Source organism: Clinocottus analis, unplaced genomic scaffold (genome assembly GCF_023055335.1).
Source record: "Clinocottus analis isolate CAN_PGR_092001 unplaced genomic scaffold, fCliAna1.0.p SCAF_14, whole genome shotgun sequence".
In the NCBI taxonomy this organism is placed as follows: Eukaryota; Metazoa; Chordata; class Actinopteri; order Perciformes; family Cottidae; genus Clinocottus; species Clinocottus analis.
The window spans coordinates 7,135,214-7,148,835 of record NW_027175865.1 but is presented as its reverse complement, the minus strand read 5'-3'; the positions used below and the strand labels follow the sequence as shown (position 1 = coordinate 7,148,835).

Genomic DNA, 13,622 nt, shown 5'->3' with positions numbered 1-13,622 from the left:
GCGGCCTCGGGATGAACCTGCAAGTTCTGCACGCGGTTCAGCCGTGTACATTGTTATGCAGTAAGAGACCTGTGCTCGCACGGAGATGCTCAGAGTTGAGACCAGGTCCTCGGAATAGCTGGGAAATTGCTCATTCTATGCATACTAATGCATGCATGTGTTGCAAGGTGTTTCATTTCGGCTCGCTCCACTCGGCTCATCTTATAGTTGGCCGACCGGCCTGTCATTTCCTCTTACAATAAACCCATAAAATGCCATAACATTACCTCAAAAGTGCAACGATGGCAGAGCAGCTGGGAGAAGGTCAAACCAGAAAGTTCTGCTGAAGTTTCCTTGAGCAGGTCATTTGACCAGTACTGCTGCTCAGACTACACTCTGTTGAGACCCAATGGTGAGCTCTGCCACAACAACATCAAACAGGTCAGACACTGAAAATTTGATCAAATCCACAACAGAGCGTCAGAATATTCACTCTCAACCGTTTTTACGACGTCAGCATCCCTGAAAACAAGGGTGAGGAGGGAGAATATATCCAACTAACACACACACACACACACACACGCAGAGATCGTTATTAATTATTAACACTTTTCTGCCAGGAAGCTCCTTATGTTGAATGCTGAGTTATCTGAGAGATTTGAAACGCTGCATCACATCTCTTTCTCCGCCAGATTATCTCATTTTCTCTTATGTTTATTTAAGATCTCATGCATTGCTTCTTCTCCACCTCTGTCTGTTAGTAGGCCTTTCTCTCTATAATGTGAATGATGCTGGGTTTAGTGATTCCACTAAAACATCAATGTTTGGATTGCATGAAAGGTTGACCAAGTAATTTTAATCATACTTAGATTCATTTTAATGTATGCATTGCTTGAAGGGAATCCTCCGGCTTCAAGAAAATCTGATATATTTTAGTCCTCTTTCAATATGAATATTACATGAACTAGTTGAGTTCAAAATAGTAATCTTTCCATTTGGCGAATGTGACAATCTTGCCATTTTGTCAGTCATTTTATATTCCACATCCACTAAAGGAATGTTGCTTGATTCCTAATCCACAGTATGAACATCATTTGATTTCTGCAACACTTTCCAGAGCTGAGTCAGCTACCTTTTACTGCTGCCATTCATCGTTGACCTGTCAATCATCATGCTAGACCATTTCCTACCAACCCCAGCAGCAAATAGTACCTATATTTGCATGAGTACAGTGTAAACACGGTCTGATGGCATTTAGCCCGCAAATATTCCAGGCTGCCTGTTTGATGTTTATATGCTCAAACTGCCTCCTCCTCGGAAACCACTGCCAGTCCCGGGAACTGAGCGATTGAAATGTGGTTTACAAGCGAATGAGCCAACAAGCCGAACCAAGCAAGCAGCTACAAAACTGATGCAGCAGTGCAGCATCTCTCCTTTCTCCCTCCTCCATGATTGGAGTGAGAGAGACAGACAGAGATCCCCTCCTCCCCTCAGCTACTCTTGCGCCCCCTCTCACTCCTTGATTTGGGAGAGAAGAGAGAGGAGGTGACAGCCAACACAGGCTCTCGTCAACCTTACCGCAAACCTTCCTGTGTTCACGTTTCACACAGGAGAGGAGGTGACAGGAGGCACATGGCACGTACGCACACATACACACGCGCACACTGTACATGCCCACAGATCTCTAATCTTCTCCTCAAATCATCCCCTATCAGCCACAGCTGCCTTCACTGCAAATTGCCCCAGTATGCATGTGTGTGTGTGTGTGTGTGTGTGTGTGTGTGTGTGTGTGTGTGTGAGAGGTTCAACCAGTGGTTTTGTCGCAGAACAACATGTTCTGTGTGACTCAGCTCCCTATACAGGGATGGTAGGCTTCTGATCTCTTGAACAGCTTCTTTGTGTCTCGTTTTTAATGGAACAGTGAGATCATCTATTTTGGTTTGGAATTTGTTTTGGATCAAGTCTCTTAAAAAAATAACCTTCACTTTTGTAAATCACTTAAAAATGCATTACTTGGGAAGAATGAAAGGCATTTTTGAAAAATGTCATTTTGGAACTGAATTCTTTTACTGTAACTATCAGGAGCAAGACTGCAGTCGAGATGTGACCATGCTGTGTCAGTAGGTGCTCCCACATTGACCACTGTGCATACGGTCATGCACCAACGCCCACATTAAACATAGATTGTGCTGGAGTTCATTTATTGGTGGTAAAGATTGTGATCTTATGATAATGTATGTCAACAAAAAGTCAAAGACTTTGAAGTTACGAGGACAATGAAGATAAAGATATATGTTTTACTTCTAACAATATAGGATACAGAGTTAAGAATGATCATTGTGGGTGTCAGATTAATGTGGACTTTCAATATACACTATCTAAAAGACCATCTCATTCAATACTTTAATGTTTATGTTATGTTATTTTGACGATGTCAGTTTGAACACATCATTACCAAATTTAACAGGCCTTCTTATGTCCATGAAAGTTGTTCACAAGTTCTATAACATAGATCAGGCATGAACTAGTAGAGCAAGGAAAACTAGAACTACTGTACATTATATATATTTATTATTTCTTTTTATGAGAGGCTATTTAATTGGTATTTACCGTCACATGTAGGTAAAGGGTGGCTCCACCAGTGGTTCTTCTCACATACTAGAGGCTCCTCGTGGCTGAGTCTGTAGCCAGAATCACAACCAAATGATACCGTGGACCCGATGGAGAAATCCTGCCCATACCGAATCCCATTGACGGGGATACCAGGGTCCAGGCACGAGTAGCTGTCCACTGTAACGCCTGGAAAAAAAAAAACACAATAAGGATGAGATGTCTTCATGGTATAAATGTGCATAAAGACGAGTATCTGCAGTTTTGCTGATCTGCATAATCTAAAACTCACAGATGGCTCGAATCTCCACATAAAGCACCATGCTGTGCAATCAAGGTGGTTTGCTCATTGCAGTTGATGACCTGTATGTCAGGCCGGCTTGTGAATCTGTGCCTGGTGGGCTACTAGTGTAAGGTTGTGTCCTGACATCATGCACGACACCTACTGTTATGTGTATAAAGAGTGTGTGAATTTTTGTGATCTGTAGAAGGCATAGACAATATTTAAAAAACAGCGTTGCATCTGTGAAGGCAAGTCCACATGTGTTTATGCATAAAAATACTGCATTTGTTTCTAACTTACTTTCATAAAGTATTTTGAAGCCAGCGTTTGATCGGCTGTTATCGGTGGTGAACAGCAGATAAAGAAAGTTGCTGGTGCTGAACAGGAACTGTGGCACCTGAGTACCATTCAAGGAGCCAACCAGAGGAGACAGGAGGTTTGGCCCGTCGTGGATCTCCAAAAAGTCATAACCCAGCTCTGTCTGGAACCTGTGAGACAATAGCATCAGAGTATCACAATGTGGATCATTTAAAGAGACACTGGAATGCAGACCTTCATATTTAATTTCAAACATTTAGGACAACCCAAGACTGCATAAAAAACGCAGGCTTATGTTCTTCACTACCTAATGTTGGATCTGTTTGACACATTCATTCCTAAACACTGAAGTGAGCGAGCGTTTGTCAAAGCGACATGAAGACAAAACTGTTGTTGCAGTTTATTTCTTTGAGGTGCTTAAATTTAAGGTTCTCAGGATCATTGAATGTGTAGCTTCAGTAATTTTCATCGTGGACTCTATCTTCTCATATTTTTGTGTCTAGGTGACTCAATTTATGTCCATTAAAGTGCCTGCACTTGCCTCTGACATGCTCAGATTGTTATTACAAGTGTCTGACAACATTATGAAAAAGGACCCCTAAGAAGAACAAATTGTTTTTTTTTTACCTTTTCTTTCTGTTAGTGTGTCACGTGACTTGTTGTCTGAAGGCCATGGTGGCAATGTGAGTGAGAGTTGGAGTAAGAAGTGGAGAAAGAAGTGTCACTGGACACCGGTGTTGCAGAATTGGACTAAAAAAAGTGTTATCTAAAACTTGTATTTCTCTGAACAGTCATTCCTGTGATGTTGTTACCATATCAGCCTGCCAGTGCCAAAACATGTGTGATATGTTTTAAATATGCAGAAAGAATATAAGCAGAAATCGTTCTAAAACACCTTTGTGCTATTGTGGCCCAGGGTTTTTCTAAAGGAATTCAAATTAATGTATGTATCATTAAGGTGAATTGGTGCCACATGCATATTTAAAGCGGCTACCAAATCAAGAGTCACTTAAGCGATGGGGAGACTAAATCATTCCTACATGTGTGTATTGAATTAGCAGGTATTTTAACATTTTAACATTAAATGAGAAAAATGTATCTACAGAAGATGTATCTCATGATCCCTTATGTTTTCTATATTTTGTCACCTGTTGCCTTAACTCTGTGGTTTCCTTTACACAAATTAAACCATTTTCATCATAAAATATAATACACATAAATATTCATCAACAATATTGTTTTCATGTTTGTGTTTTTATGAGAGGAACTCCCAGTCCTCTATTTCCTATGTCCTGCCACCAATGTTTAAAATAAAAATGATGCCGTTGGTCCAGGGGGGAAAAAAACAAACAAAGTTATCATTGAAGGGATAAATCACATTGATGGTTTTTAAAAACCACAATGTTGATGTTTTACTGCATTCAAATACAATTACTGTTCATCAAGATATTATCACAACCAATAAAGTCATATGTCTGTACATTGAGTGAACATGCTACAGACAAAACAAGGTTGAAGAGAGCCAGAGCGTCAGCTAAATTAAATGTAATGTCATAAATTAGACAACCTATGACTTTTCAGAGACGGTTATCATATCGGATGAATCTATAGTGCTGCCCTATTCAGAGCTCTGAGAGTCTTGATAATATGCTCAAAGAATCATGCCACCCACCTGTCAAATGTGATTTTGATGGAGCGCCCTGGTTCCGATTCAATCACCCACTCACAGCTGAGGGAATCCTTGTAGTAACCGGGCCAACCAGGAGACAAAATCACTCCATTTGGGGCTGAATAGTGGCCTCCACACGGGGCTGGAGGAGGAGAGACAGAAGGAGGTGGGTGGAGGGAGACACAGAGGACACAAAGAGGAAGATGAAAGTTGATTTGTATCAAGACCGCTCAAGACTTGGCTGACTCGAGGTGAAGTACATTATCCAAGTTGATGTGTGGCAAAGTAAGACTGACACCCGACAGATCTGGAAGGGTTTAGTAGCAGTGGGGTCTCTAAATCACGAGTCAACTATTTGGTTATTATTACTTGCAATTGTCACTTACATGTATTTTGAAAACGTTATGTCTTTTGCATTCTTTAGACTGTAAAACGTATATTCCCAAAATTTAAATAGTGAGTGTGAAAGACCATTTTTTGCCATAAATGACAGAGTTAGCCTGAGCCCCAACGGGTTGCGCGAAGCAACGCGTCTGTTTGTGAACCTAAATGGACCCCCTCTGGACACATTAGATTCAGTGCCTTTTGTAAGAACCTGGATTAAAGCAGGACATTCTCCCTCCTCTTCTTTGATAACAGGACGGAAACTAGAAGAAGCCGAGCCAAGGTGTGCGTCGGGTTTGAGCCTGTGCATGTGTGAACGGGTAGCGAGAGGTGAGTGTGCTGTGCGTATTTTGTTTTGGGGCGAAGCTGTTGCGTTGTGCGAATGGCCTTATTTATAACCATATAAGCCTTAGTGATGTGTGTGCAAAGTGTGTACAAGCCTATTTGCCTTGGCTTGAATTCATGAAATCCTGCATACTTCTTATTGAGTCTTTGGAGGACAGCATTATACTGGCGCACGAGGTAGGGGCCCCCGATGACCACCAAGTCTTCTGCACACCGTTTTGTAGGTATCTTTGGCTACGGAATAAGCTTCACTAGCAGCTGATTATTTATTCAGACAATGGTCTGGTCTAAAACAGATGGTTTGCTGTGACAGTGCACTGGTTGATGAGACGTTTAATTGGTTTGATTTCACAACTAAACAGTAAATCATGATTTTCTAATTACTTTGGATAAGTAGCTAAAGTCCTGTTGGATACCTTATTACTGTTCTAACAGCCTAAAAGCATGAAATTTCATTTGTTTTAGTGTATTTATATACACCTACTGTAAATGGACTTATTTGGTCTCCTGGGGGCAGTGCAACAAATTGTAAACACTACACACAGACAGAACGCAGGGCACAACGTTAGCATAATTTACCAGACAAATGCGTGTAAAGTATGTAAGTGGCTAGTATAATTACATCACTCACCAGCCCAAAAAAACAATAGTTATCTATGAATGGCCGGTCAAATTTGAATATTCCCTCACCATTCGGCCAGGGGACAAAATAAACCTGTGTTAGCAAACTGTTGCCATTATACATACATCCACCAACCCCTGAGGATATATCTCACTCTCTATGCTACACTTTGTTCACCAGCTGGTCGCTAACTGCCCTGATTGCACTCGTAAAGATGACATTAAATGCAAAAGTATACTTCAAGGAACATAAAGAATGAGGCATATTCACAGTTAACATTCAGAATCACAAAGGAGAAGAATCAACACATTAGCCAGAAGCCATTCTGTTCCAGTCTTCATTTACATTTTATCTTGTTTAGAGTTCAACTTAGTGTCTGAAGTCAATTAGCTCTGGTCTGTACCTCCTGAATACAAGTTAGTGGATTTCCATCCAAGTAGTTACAGACACACATTAGCTACAAAGGATCTGAGGACATTAAATGACCTGGAGCATAATTAGCGCGGCCTTTCTTTGTAATGTCAACAGCAGAGTTACATTTCAAGCACTATTTTTACTTTTGTTTCACCTGAGATGAAGACATCACATTTCCATTTCCCTGTACTTTGATATGAGGAGTTTATTTGTGCGCTAATGGAAATATTAAATGGGTATATACTTACTGACTCTATGAGAGTGGTATATGACTTATAGTGTGAAAATTATAAACTTATATCATTATAATTATGTATTGAATTGCTGCAGTCAAAGATGAGTGGTGTTGACTAATGACTAATGAGCAGATCAGTGCTCAAAGTTTCTTTTGATTTTTATTATATACAACTATGATCCTTCCCATTAATTGTGTCATTAACTTCACATTTCTCTATAGATTTCTTCCCATGTGTAGCTTACAAGAAAGGGTCTGCTAGAGTCAGAGTATTCTTGTAAGCTAATAGCTGTATCTTTGGCAGCAGTGCATTAATAGTTCTTTCCCTGGACCTTTAGGTTCACTGGACACCTCCATATCTTTTTCCTTCTGTCGAGCTGACAGCAGTTAATTTCCACTTCCTGGGTTGTTCCTGAGTTAATAGTTTAATCAGCAAAAAAGCCAATATTTACCTTCACATTTGGGGATGGGCCCACTCCACATGACTTTTCCTTTTTCTAACTGACAGGAGATGGTCTCGGTTCCTTGGGTTTTGATGAAACCGTCCTCGCAGACCACAGAGATGGAACTGCCAAGCTGGAAGCTGTCGCCAAAGCGTCGAGCGTTGATGGGAATACCAGGGTCTGGGCACTCATTATGGCCAAATGCTATGGTTAGAAGTTACAAAGATACACAGATATCAGGAGGATGATATAGGAGACTAGACACCCAGAGAGACATACACCAAGATATATTAATACATAATACAAGATTTCTATTTTACTGACATTTACATGCTACATTTAGATGACATTTTTAAAAACGAAGTCCATCTTTTAGAGTTCAGTCCTGATCAGTAAAACATCTTGTGTAATATATCTGTTCTATCGCTTTGTGAACATGTTCATTTCTGATGCTACAATATATTTGGACATGCTTGGGTTGATTCTTATGTGAGCGTGTCCACTTCAGGATATAATTTGGTTCAGATCAGAACGCTATAAAGTCCAACCTTCCATTTCTCATGTTTTGCCAGTTGAAGAAATTTAGTGTGATCAGGAGATGGAGGGATTAAAAAATGACAAATGTAGTGACCCGTTTGATTTACTCAGAATGTTGTTTGCTTAAAACACAGATGTACAGTACAGAAACTTTTCGGAGGAAGACTTTAACATTTTGTATGTTTGCCGTCAAACTCTCAGTCAGACAAGAAGATCAATATTAATTTCCATTTTCAGTTTGTGTGGTGTGGGGACGTGTTTAGCCTGAATTAGCTCAAAGACTGCAAGTAGGGTCAAACAGTTCAATTGCACCATCAAAAATCAGCAAATAGGCCTTCCAACAAATCCAAAACTATCTTATTTACTGTACATGTTGTATCCTGTTGTCGAGCTATGATCGATACATCTAAGAGTCACCGAGGTTTTGATCAGTTACAAAAGTCTGCACAGCTGACAACTTTACAATGGAGACAGAACTTCTGAGAGTTTCGCCTAAAACACTAATGTCTTGGATTCTATTTTGACACGGGTGAAAGACACAAGGTATGATGTTTAAAAAAGGAAATTTTGGTGGTTGTGTTGTTTCTCTTTTGACAGAACCAGACAGTTTCCGCTCGCTCTTAGTCTTTGTGTTAAGCAAGGCTAAACACTTCCTGGACCTCTCCTTGTACTGGACGTGCAGATATAAAAAAGATGAAATAATGATCTGGGTAAGACAACAAACAGGCCCAAACAAACGACCAAAAAGTGTTCATTTAATATCCTTTGTTCTGCAACATACAGCTCTATTCTTAGCTGCTGAATTGACCACATGAAACCTCTGGGATCAATGAAGTTTGTCTTTTTTGTCTTTTCTGAAACAATTCTTTCCGTTGTGGATGCCGACAGTCTTATCTAACTTTTAGTGAAATACAAGAGCTTCTATCTCAAATGAAAAAAAATACACCTACTTTTTCTTAGTGATCGTTGTAATATAAACCCACAGAGGTTATAAGCAACTTTATCGTTCTTTTAATTGTGATGCTTAAATTTCAGGCCACATATAGTTTTCAAGTGTGTATGGAGTCAGTTTTATAATGAAACCACCTCATGTTTAGCTCAATTGTTAAAGGTCAAGGCTGAAAGTCGTGCATGAAATGTATATACAGTCATGTGAGAAGTACTATTTTATAACTTTAAAACATAACAATGGGTCAGATGCTTATGCATTATTCTGATGCAAAAGATAAATAAGACTTAAATGAGATGATAAAAATGTATTAAACTTAAATTTGTGGGGGGAAAAAACGGATGTTGAATACTGTCAATATAGTATTGCCTCATTTCCTGTTCCTGTTTTACAAAACATTTCATAAAATGTATATTTTTTGTATCTAAAAAAAGTATGTGTAATAAAAAGAAATAGAACAATGACATACTACTGTATGTAATATTAAATCCTCTTCCGGACATGGAGTGATCAGCCTGGAACTCCAGCCTCAGCGTGTTCGTATTAGACGTTAGATGGGATGGACTCTCAGCTCCAGAGAACCTCCCGATGACGCCGGCATCATTTGTCTCGCCATCTTTCACAGTTAGGGAATCGTAGGGCGCCTCAAGATCAAAGTCATTAAATGCCAAGTGAATTCTGGAGCCTGGATCTGATTGGATGAGCCAGACACAGTTCATGTTGTTCCCATAGCCTTCTGGGTAATCTGGGGAGAGGACAGTTCCTGAGGGAGCTGTGAAGTTGGACATGCAGGGGACTGCGGGAGGAAGAGGAGTACAGACAGACAGACAAAATGACAGATAATAAGAAATAATGGGGGAAAATAGAAACAGAAAGGAAAGGGAAAGAGATGCAGAAAGAGACATTACCTGTTAAATATTCATCGCCACAGCACTATCAGTCATCATCTGCTTTAGACCATAATAAACATTGTCCTGTCACCGTGGTGACAGGTCAGACTGAATGTTATCAACATAACAGCAGAGTACATGCCATGGCTTTTTTCCCCCCTCTGCAGCCTTGATCTTAAATGACCTACACCTGATTTGAATACTTACATACACATATGGGGACGTTTGCTGACCACTGATTGTTGTCTTGGCAGGAGATCGTTCTCTCTCCAATCAGCTCAAAGCCAAACTGGCACTCAAACCTCAGGATTCCTCCATTTGAGAAGCTGTCCCCTTCTCTTATTCCGTAGAGAGGAGTTCCAGGATCCCCACAACTCTCTTTGTCTATTTCTGTAAAGACACAAAATCACAAGGAGACATTATCATCTGAGTGTTATCCCTCTATTGCATAACAATGCAAATGGAATATACGACAAATAGTTATTATATTGTGACAAGATCATTCGTCACGGATGAGGAAAAAATAGTGCACCGAAAAGAGCATTTTCGAAAATGTATATTTATTAAGCATAAAGGGTTTTAAAACACTGCTAATTGTCATGCAACTGGAGGAGCAGTATTTGTCAAAGTATCTTTTCCTAAAAGTGTGTTCTTGTTTTATTTTATATAGATAGTTAATGTATTGTTCTACATATTTTGGGGGCATTTTTTCTCTGGCTTTTTTTTTTTAAGTTCAGCATTGTAGTGAATATATTTGGCACCTTGCCTTTCCAGCATCTGGAGTCTAGCTTTAGCAGTATTTGTGGTCTCCATGCAGTGTTCACATCCTCAAATACCCAATGGCCATCTTCTCCTGCTGTGAAACACCATGTCATGCTGCAAGAGCCCATCATCCATTTTGAACAGAAATATACTGCCAACTCAATGAAGGCTTGCTTAAAGATGATTGCTCTTGGGTTGCTGCGTAAGGCAAATTTCTACTTCTTAGTTCACGTAGCCTCGAGCAAGTTTCCATGCATCTCTTCCTGCCTGCCTCCTTCCTCTGAGTTTGTGTTCATGTTCATGACACTTCCTCTTTCACATTCAGTTACACCATGAGGTTACACAGCTCCTTCTCTGATTCTATATAGAGGTGCCACAATAATTCTCTTTCAAAATTTCATGTACTGTATTTCAGGAAACAAACCCTCTATTTCCCCATCCTTTCTCTCTTTTATTCCCCCGCTCCCTCCCCTATTTTCAGTATTATTTATAGGAGTGGCCCTTGGCAGGAAGCAAAGGTGTGTGCTTTGTCTGTCTGTTCGTATATATATGTGTGAGTGTCTGAGTGCATGTTTGTGATGTATTGCATTAATTTCCATCATGACATCGTCTTTATGAGACCCATAGACTCAACCAATCACAACCTGCCTAACACAAATGCTTGTGCATGAACACACACACACACACACACACACACACACACACACACACACACACACACACACACACACACAAATGCGCGCGCATACGGACACCCACACACGCCTTACAGAAGACTAGAAAACAAATTGCTTTGGAGAGAAAACAGGCCTACTGCTGGAACATTCCCATACTACTACTTTCACACGCGCACATGAATGCACTGCACACACACATCAGCAGAGCCAAACAATCACGCATCCAGTCGGTCTCTCCGGTAGCATCACACAAAGGCATACACACATTTTTCTCTCTTTCACACACATACACACACACACACACACACACACACACACACACACACACACACACACACACACACAAATAATCCTATTGTGTTTGTAACAACAAGGCTGACAGATTCACAAAGGGGATTAGGCTCCTTCAAGTGTGTGAGTGTGTGTGTGTATAACTTCAATATTGTGTTTGCGATTGCACATTGAGTCCCATTACTCTCACTCTGTCCTATAATATTCTATCACACCATATTGTATATGGGATTTCACTTGTATGCATACAAACATATAAACTCTCTCTCTCTCTCTCTCTCTCTCTGTCTCTCTCTCTCTCTCTCTCTTTCTCTCTCTTTCTCTCTCTCTCTCTCTCTGTCTCATGATAAAAAAATTAATCTAAGATATCTATACAAGTCACAGAAGAAGAGGAATTGAGAGGACCGTCTTTGCACTCAAGCATATTCGCAGTGTGAGGAATTAATGAGAAGCTCAGCCTGTCTAATTAGCTGGTGGATGTCTGAATCTGGGACCAAAAGGGAGAGGATCATTTGACTAGTTCCCCCTGTAGACATCAGCGAGGATAGTCCTTTAAATGAAAATGATCTAATTTATTACACTCGCAATACTGACATTTCTCTGCCTCTCTCAAGTTTCAAACCAGGTCACTGAAGAGCTTTTGAGGGTTGATTTGATAGAAGATGAGTATGAGAAAGACAAACATTTTCTATTCTCATTAAAATACATAATATCTGTCGGCTCTTGTTACATAAAGTGCCCAAAATGTGAAAAAGATGGTGAAACTCCCAAATATCTGTTACTCTCTGTACATGGCACTTCAGAATCTGAGATTATAATTGGACTGTTTTCTTTCATCTGGACACATCATGGGGCAGAAATGCATCACTCCAGTCTGCAGTGAAATCTAACCCCCAGAGTCCATCTCATGACCCTGAAGAGGCTTGTACTTCCAACATCATCATTACATTCCAGAATGTTCCTGTCCTAACAAAGATTTCTACAATCTACGTACAGAAAGTACACGTAGGAGAAAAGGACATTGCGATCTAAAGGGCATGTTTGTATTTTTGTTCCACTCAGATGTTACCGTCACTCCTGCTCCCCATCTGAGAACATGTTAGAAAATCTGAATAAACAAGGAAATAAATGCAACACCAGTGAGAACGCTATCGCTTTAGTACACTTTGTTACATCAAAACAAGGGAATAAAACCTACAAAATCCTGCCAAGAGGTTAAAGCAGCATTTTACATGTGTCTCTTCTGCTTCCACTAAATACAAAGAGTCTAATGAGCTCCGAAACCATCTGGTGCTGCTTCTTGATAAGCATTTCAAATGACTTCATGACCAATGAGAGCCAGAACGACAGCTCATAGGTTCTAAGTGAGTATCACATTGCTTCGCTAGTTTCTGTGCACGTATCTTAAGAGCAGTTTGAAATGACCATCGGTCAAAATAGAAAATCAGCATATGTATTTCACACAGCTGGGTTACTCAATGCCATACATGCTTTGGAATGTATGAGATGTATAATTTGTTTTTTAATCTATTAAATGAGAGGAAGAACATTTTTTTAAGATTCATTTTGACTGAACGGTTGGCAGATATATATTATATTTTAATATCAGGAACATTGGTGGCTACAAGAGGACTGACCATTACATGAGTCAATAATTCAGTACTATAAAATGCTGCTGACAGTTCTGTGATAAGGTAAGCCCTGTTCTTCACAGGATTGCAAACACACACATGCATGCCTGCACACGCACGCACACATACACACACATACACATCTGTTAGGGTTTGGCTCACCACCCTAATATTAAGGTTATTGACTATAAAATTGAACCACATTTCTAGTTATGTTGTGAAAAAATATTTTATAAATTGATATTTTATGGTGTTTCAGTCGCTCTGAGGGAAATTATGTTTAGCTTTTAGTGTGATTAAGAGAGTCCTGCTCAGTTTCTGGACTACAGTGCTGCAAAAGGATTCAGATCCTGCGAGACCCAACACAAATAGCATGGGTGCAGGAAATATTAACTAACTGCAGGCGGTCAGCTAGGGCGGAATTTAATAACTGAAAATATGAGAGGCTGTTGTTATTGAGCTTAACCATGTTTCTAAATGTGTTTTTAATAATGAGACGGACAACTTAAAGCCAGACAGAAATGGGTGCACAAATGCAGGGAGACGTGAAGAAAGGACACACACACGCACGCGCGCGCGCACA

General features: G+C 40.0%; 1 protein-coding gene across 5 annotated transcripts in view; it reads right to left on the bottom strand.

Annotated features, from left to right (window-relative positions):
* The window catches only part of csmd3b (CUB and Sushi multiple domains 3b), a 297,260-nt gene that overhangs the window by 74,280 nt on the left and 209,358 nt on the right, over positions 1 to 13,622 (bottom strand). For all 5 annotated transcript variants that reach the window (XM_068575849.1, XM_068575850.1, XM_068575851.1 and 2 more), the window contains exons 13-18: positions 9,886 to 10,068; positions 9,258 to 9,584; positions 7,312 to 7,506; positions 4,863 to 5,001; positions 3,173 to 3,360; positions 2,590 to 2,778 (exon numbers count right to left, since the gene is read on the bottom strand). In XM_068575849.1, the coding sequence (XP_068431950.1) occupies positions 2,590 to 2,778; positions 3,173 to 3,360; positions 4,863 to 5,001; positions 7,312 to 7,506; positions 9,258 to 9,584; positions 9,886 to 10,068 (1,221 nt within the window). The remainder of the gene's footprint in view (positions 1 to 2,589; positions 2,779 to 3,172; positions 3,361 to 4,862; positions 5,002 to 7,311; positions 7,507 to 9,257; positions 9,585 to 9,885; positions 10,069 to 13,622) is intronic.